The sequence below is a fragment of the Montipora capricornis genome, chromosome 11 (assembly GCF_036669925.1).
Source record: "Montipora capricornis isolate CH-2021 chromosome 11, ASM3666992v2, whole genome shotgun sequence".
Taxonomy (NCBI): Eukaryota; Metazoa; Cnidaria; class Anthozoa; order Scleractinia; family Acroporidae; genus Montipora; species Montipora capricornis.
The window spans coordinates 1,978,172-1,985,671 of NC_090893.1; the positions used below are offsets into that span (position 1 = coordinate 1,978,172).

At 40.2% G+C, this 7,500-nt stretch overlaps 1 protein-coding gene across 2 annotated transcripts in view; it reads right to left on the bottom strand.

Moving 5' to 3' along the window:
• LOC138025037 (transient receptor potential cation channel subfamily A member 1-like) overlaps positions 1-7,500 on the bottom strand; it is a 40,621-nt gene that overhangs the window by 28,491 nt on the left and 4,630 nt on the right. For both annotated transcript variants that reach the window (XR_011127128.1, XM_068872278.1), the window contains exons 2-10: positions 6,620-6,787; positions 5,809-5,911; positions 4,922-5,097; positions 3,234-3,341; positions 1,698-1,806; positions 1,357-1,457; positions 1,220-1,267; positions 688-873; positions 1-68 (exon numbers count right to left, since the gene is read on the bottom strand). The exon at positions 1-68 is cut by the window's left edge and continues 121 nt beyond it. Coding sequence is in view for 1 of the 2 variants with exons in the window: in XM_068872278.1 (XP_068728379.1) it covers positions 1-68; positions 688-873; positions 1,220-1,267; positions 1,357-1,457; positions 1,698-1,806; positions 3,234-3,341; positions 4,922-5,097; positions 5,809-5,911; positions 6,620-6,781 (1,061 nt within the window). In the remaining variant the exon portion in view is untranslated. The remainder of the gene's footprint in view (positions 69-687; positions 874-1,219; positions 1,268-1,356; positions 1,458-1,697; positions 1,807-3,233; positions 3,342-4,921; positions 5,098-5,808; positions 5,912-6,619; positions 6,788-7,500) is intronic.

Consider the following 7,500-nt stretch of genomic DNA (forward strand, 5'->3'; position numbering starts at 1 on the left):
CCACCGCGTTCAGCTGCTAGGAAGAGAGGGGTGCGGCCCTGTTTGTCACGGGGGTCCACAGAGGCGCCCTGAGAATATCGTGAAAAGGGTGTATGATACATCAGTTTCCTTCTGAACAATTCCAGAGGACTCGCTTTCAATGATGTCTCTTGATGTCACGAAGTTTGATCATTGAATAGAATTAACTAAGAGTAAAGCTTAGTACACTATCCAAGGGAAGAGTTCGCCAGGCTAACTCAGTGGTAAAAACTCTCCGACATCGCTGGAGCCTGGGTTCAAGCCATGTTTGTTTTACGTTCGTTGATTTTCTCTTACTTCTCAAATGTTTTTTTCCTGGTGTAACCCTTTTCCTCACCTACCAAGAACCCAAATTCATTTCATTTGATTTAATTTGTTCTGGAGAGGAAGTTAAAAAAGTGTTGTTACAAAAAGAACTGAAAAAAGCACAGTATATTTGAAGAGCATGCTATAGACCAAAGATAGAAGTGATCCTCATACGTGATCTTATTTTAACCAGCACTTCAAATATCCATTTCTTTCATTTAACAATCCTTTCACTGGAACACATGAGCTCAACAAATTGACCTGCTCCCAACCGAGTGGCTTCGTACAAGTAGCTCAGTTGGTATAGAACATTGCACTGGCATCACAGAGGTCATGAAACCGCTTGATAAGATTACACTTTACCTTTTCCAAAAGATATTTCACCACATCCGCATGATTATTCATTGCAGCCAGGTGAAGCGGTGTCCAGCCTTGAGCGCAAACCAGAGTAACACGACAAATTTCGTGGTCTTTTGAAGCAAAGAGTTTGACGATCTGCAAAGCCCCTGCACCACATGCCATATGAAACGGTGTAACTTTGTCATTTTCCTAATGGAAAAGATTCAAACCGCGGTAGCTAGTTATTCCAGACTGCTATTTTCATTGGTCCCTATGACCCGTAGCTTCTTCTGTTATCAGGGTCACAGTAAGTACATTGTTTCCCCTTTATCATCTATTGTTTCGTTCTCCAATCACAGACCGTGTCTGCAAAGCCACTGGGACTCCCCTCAAAATTTGATCTGCTTGACTTTGCTTTGCGGACACGATAAGCATAACACTTCACTGTGCTCGTCTTCAAAATCCCGAGTCTTTGAAGTGATTTGTCACCCTCGACATTAATTAATTATGATCTGAAAATTAGTGTTCATTCACTTACAATACACTAGTCAAGTACCTTAGGTTGTCTAATGATAGCCCCATAGTGAAGACAGAGTTGAACCATCTGTAACAGAAAGGGAAAAATAAATTGAAATTATTCACATGAACTTTAAATGACCCGTTCATGCATGTAAATGATTGCGCAATGTCTACTTCAGAGCTTCCGCTGTCCACTGCCAAGTGAAGTAAGGTACTGCCGTCGGAATCCACGTCATTTAGAACGTCCTTCATCATGTCTTTCTTTTTATGTTTAGCTGTTTATAAAAAATAAAAAAAAAAGACTTAAACTTAAAAAGAATGGGAACTGCTTATAATACCAAACAATAGGAGGTACATTACTGGAAAATGAAAGCAGGCAGATAGAGCGACTTTTCTTCTGGAAAGAAGAATAGAATATAACTTGTAGCTTAACAGGCTGATGAACATGCGCACTTACATCGAAAAACAGACGGAAATACCAAAAGACTATGGCAAACTACATACAAAATACTGACCATCTTCCAAGAAAAACATGGCGACATTGCAGGCTCCTTTTTCAACTGCTCGTGTCAGCGGTGTCATTTTCTCGTCATCGTAAAAGTCCTGTTGGGCCCCAGCTTCAATCTAATGAAAAGATCACTCTTAATGAGCCATGCTGCAATTTGAACAGTTTTCAAAGCTGCACAGTGCCCAGTGGTTAGGGCGCTTGCCTTCAACCTCGTTCCCAGGGTCTCTCATCTTAACGCCTGGAAACGAGGCTGGCTTGCCTTGAGATCCGGAGATCCCAGGTTCAAGATCCGCTCTGACCACTCGTTGAATTTGATCCTGGTTCACCTTCCCAGCTGCATTTGTAAATAGCCAACTGGTTTGCCTCCGGCCAGTTGGGATTCATAAAAGTTGTTGTTGTGTTCTGTCGTTTCCTTAACTGTGTTTCATGGCCCTGAAAAGCCCCAATGGGGAGCGATCAATTAATTATGTATTGTATTGTATTCTCCAGATTATACGTATGAATTTCATGAGTGGTGGTCTAGTAAAACACTCCTATCTATATAATAGATCACATTATAATGTGGAACTTCAGAACAACACGTTTTTGAGCGACGGCGGAAACTGGAAGGGGCTGTTTTTCTTTTTACTTGTCTTCACACTACCACATGTGTATTGCAAAGTAGCTTTTCTCTATTACAGACTATCACTTTAAAAATCTGGTACAGCCTACTTTCCAGGCATGCGAAATATTTCCTTCCGGTCCTTTTCCGTGGCTTAAAGGGAACTTCCACTCTTACTACAGAATACGTTTAAACCGAAGGAAATTATGTTTACAAACAAGCAGTGTTTATATCAAGAAAAGTGAATTTTAAAATCGCTTATTTTTACTTTCAAATTTCGTGAGCGCCGCCATCTTGAATAATTATGACGTGTTACGGTTGCCCTATTGTTCTGACACAAAGAACTTTTTCCCAATGACAATAGGGCAACCGTAACATGTCACATTTATTCAAGATGGCGGCGCCCGCTAAATTTGAAAACAAAAATATGCGATTCAAAAACTTATTTATTTCGGGTACAAACACTTTCTTTGCAAATACTTTAAACTGACTTGACTGTAACGGTTATCTCCTGTGATTATTATTTTTTTTTGTTGAAGTAGTCTCGTGCTTAGGCTCCCTAATGTTCAAAATCCCTGGCGCTTTTTAGGCCAAAAATTCGCTTTACGAGACTACGTGGGGAGTTTTAGTCCTTCCGCCTTTTTTAATCAGATGTTAGAATTCAAGTGGATTTTCCAAATACTGTCTCAAGGGTCAAAACAACATAGCGAAACTAAACATGTTTGATTTCTGTCACGTCACTCCGGGAAGCAGATGTCTTCCAAAAGCTCACAGTGCTAATATATCCTCGACAAATGAATAAGGAAAAAGGAGCTGACACTGGATGTGGTAAAAGCTTGAGCACTGATTTCCCGCGCTTAGATCTGATTGTTTTCTTAGGTCGTCATCGTCTGTTCTTATTGGACAAAGTAATTTTGGATTTTTATAGCCCCACATACTCACGAGTATTTTACAAATCGATGCATTGTCCAATTCTGCAGCAATATGAAGAGCAGTCTGAGAACGCTTTGCCGTTAGATGTAGGTCACATTTGCCTCCACTCAGAAAAGCCTGCAAAAGTCAATAGTCCAAATTCATAGCTGATCAGCACAATTCCTTATGTGTCTTTCTCACAGCAAAACCAGAAGTTGGTTGAATCCACAACGACAGAAATTTGTTAGTGGTGAAAAACGATAATGATTTACGAAAACAACAGACAACAAAGCTACAATAAACAATAAAACGTATAACCCGTTTTTCTCACAGTATAGATGCCAGCGTTTCAACCGCTTTCTTCTGATCTTCACAGGGCGATAAGGTTAACTGGTTACGCGCTATTTTATGTACCATATGCTGTTTACCACCATGATGACCAATAACCACCTCTTTTACGATAGAAGCACAGTATTCATGTCATTGACCAGCTCTAGCAATTCAAGTAGATTTCACCAAGTTTCAACCAGTTCAGAGGTTACCTTAATTACCATTCTGTAAATTTTAATACAAAATGCCCAGTCCGTAAGTCTCATACCAAACTAATTCCCTCTCCTTTTAAAAGTTGTTCGGTATAGTATGTAGCTAACAGACAAGGAATCAACTAAAATCAAACAAGTTTCTTTGATTTTTGACGAAATGAAAATTTCAACCTGACGATGGCTGTTTGCCGAAGACGCGATGCTAAATCTCTTTATTAGATACTCCAAAGAATATCGCGTTTCTGATTGGTCAATGGCGAATGCATAAATAAGTGCTAGAGTTTCAATACGGAAGTTGCTATGGAAACAGTGATGGAGTGATTTTATGGGGTAGGTAAGTAATAAAAAGTCGTGTAAATTTCGTCGGCACTCATGATCACTCTTGATGTCTTGAAAGTTCTCAAATTGCACTTACGGCTTGTGCAATTTTGCCGGGGAACTTTTAAAATACCACTCAGACCCGAAATGCACTCGCGCTCATAGGTGTTGTATAAATACCTAGTGGGTTTTTAAGTGGTACTATGACCAAAAAATCAATTCTTATTTTTCTTTGGATTCCAAATCGGTGTTTTAAAACCGAACACTAAGGTCCAATATATCTGGTGGAAAACTGTCCCTAGTGGAAGGATCACCCACTTACCCGAGCTACCCTGGGCAAGCCAACTTTCCCTACATTTTCTTATAAAACGTGGCTAACCGTTTCTATGAGAAACACAAAGTTGGCTCGGCTAGAAGGGTAACCCGCCTGGCAGAGTCACCCTCTTTCAAAGATAGGGTCACTCTCCTAGCCGAGACAACTTTTCTTCGAGTAAACACTTTTGCTCGGTCAGCCTGGACAACTCCTGAAATTTTAAGGTAGTGAGTAAATGATGTCACTTTCCCTAGATCCAACCCTCTGAGGTCCAATCGGTCAGTTTTGGACGTGAGTAATGGCGGAGCGTGAAATCCTAAACAGACACGCAAAGTAAAAATCCTTTGGAAAAAATCAAAGCTCAAAATTTTGCCAGTCAAGTGTTAAGCAAACACACTTTCAAAATCTGGAGAAAAAAAAGAAGTAATTTTTTGATCATAGTAGCACTTTAAAATCTGAAGAAAAAAGGAAAGTGATTTTTTAATCATAGTTGCTCTTTAGAATTAAGACTTTTCATATTCCTACTCAAATCTGATTAAACTTACTTCAATAAGCTTCTCGTCCCCAGATCGGACCGCGCTGTGAAGAGGTGCATCTTGACTCCGATCGAGAAGAGATGTGTTGGCTCCAGACTCCAAGAGTAGCTGAATGATTTTGACGTGACCCCCCAGAATGGCGTTGTGTAACGGTGTCCTACCTGAGCTGTCCAAGGCATCCACGTCTGAAAGAAAAATACATCGAGGCTTTTGCGGATGGAGGAAAGAGTAAGAAAGGAGGGTATTAAAGGTGCTAGCCGTGAACACTTGGAGAACGGGAATGGTTTTGGAGCGGGCGATACTTCGTTTTTCCTAGCACCCGTTATCAGTCTCGGTTACAAATGTTGTAACACAGACGGACTTAAGTTTTTGTCATATAGTGGTGATCGTCTCTCCACTCGTGCTCTCTCAAAATAGAAAAGCAGAGTCAAAATCTTCCGATGGAAAGCTGAGGTCGCACAAGGCAATGCTCACAGTGGACTGTACCAGCTTGAAACTTAAAGTACCGTTCTTAGAAAGAGAATTTTCTATGGACTCATTCTGATTACAGTTAACAAACAAGTACCCTAAAAATCTATACTGTGTAGATTGATTTAGCAGCGTTCTGATTGGCAAACAAAATCGCGGTGTAAACGGAAAATCGCGGAAAACGTGCATCGGGAAGCGAAGATTCCCAATTTCAATTGCTCAGAATTGACGCAAAAAACTGGATTTTAAATAATTCAGTTATTTCATTCCTGCTTGTTAGATATGAGATGGTTATATACGAAAACATGTATCATTCATTAAGATATAAAGATCTCTCCGTTTTGAACTTATCCTAATTGTAAAACATTTGTCGGAATGTATCCTAATTGGTTACGACTTTATTAATTGTCAACAGTGTTATCTGTTACCAGTTTTCCGTTTTTGATCGCTAAGTATTTTCTTCACTTCATCCTCGTCCCCATACCAGCAAGCTAAGTGTAGTTTGTCGGGGTTATCAGCATTTTCAGCGTCCTAAGAGAATAAAGAAAAGATGATACACTAGTTGCAGCAACAGGCCAAAGGACAAGTGAAAAAATCAGTGGTTAACTCTGGGATTGTGAACTGTGCAACAAGGAGACTGACTTAAGTCCCCCAAACAAAATTGTAAAAACCCTCGAGGGGGTGACTCATACATTTACTTCATCACTTCCCATTGACTTCGCTTCTCGCTATTAGTGTCAATTCATTAAAAAAGACGTATTCGTAGACGATGACTCTGCCAACCTCGGGGAAAATCTGTGTGCTCCAAACAGGAATCGAACCTGTGATCTTCCGATTTCTACTTTATATATGCCCTACCAGTGAGCTTTCAATTGTATTTGCGTTTTATTCGATGATCACTCAGGGATACTCGGAACAAAATCCGATTGCTCCTAAGAGGAGTACGTGTGACTACGACCTTCCGATTACCAATCCCGATGCTTTACCGCAAAGGATGCTCTGATTTACACAAGTCTATTTGTGGAGCTAAGTCAGAAAATTAGCTACACTGGACTTGCATGCTCCAAGGACAAAAACATCGAGAGTAGGCATTCTCGTAACTCGATAATGAAATTCATCGATTATATTAACATAGAAAGGTTGCATTCGTTGTATGTCAGAGTATGGTAAGATAAAGAGATTTTGGAATAAGGTGTATTTGAGACTAAGTTTTGACTGAAACGTTGTTGCCATACTTACCGTTACGTCATGGCCTGAGCCAAATGGAGCGAGGAAGTCATGACTTTCAGCTGACTGTAGAGACAGCAGGCTTAAGTCTTGCGCCCACTTCCTCCTCTGAAAAGTGGGACCTACGGATATCAAGGGGATTTTTTCGGAGAGACCATTTCTGTTGCTGTCCATTGCTATCTGGAGACAATCGAAAAAGAAAAAGTCAACTTCCTCCGATAATTTAAAAGCAAACTTTACAGCCAAGGCTTAAATTCATTTTTGCTTTGTAAATCAAAAAAATGTGTCATGGAGAGACGAAAATGAAATTTATTGCCCGGAGGAAATAAATGGATTTATGCTGAGTGTGACATGCTAAGCTAGCTATTTCCCATGTTGCAGTTGGGGCATTCCTGACATCCGGGAATTTCTCTAGATCTTTTATCATGTTCACTAGTTAGGCGTAGGGCTGCTTTCACTAACTGATTCAAGAAAGTCAAGATCGTCTTTCCACCCCCTCTCCCCTCCCCCTCCCTATTCTTAGTTTCTTGTGGATGGCGGGTTTGCCTATACCTTTGCTCAATACCTGACTCTTTTAGAACTATTCGGTCTTTTAGGGTTTTTTCAAAAATACATTAATAATTCATGAGCCTGACAGCCTATCAAAACATCGACAAAACGTCACGTGTATGAGCTTTATCCTGATAAAACACTCCTCGTTAGTATTCTTTATATAAAGAATACTAATAAGGCATAGCATATTTTTCTTGTAAGCTAATATTCACCTCTCACAAGTTGAACCATTGTTTTGAGTCCAGAGGGACACGCTCTTTGTGGAATGTTTTTGAAGCCGTTCAAAAAACTAGCAGCACGTGTTTTATCGGGTCTAAAAACACTCGGCTACGCCTCGTGTT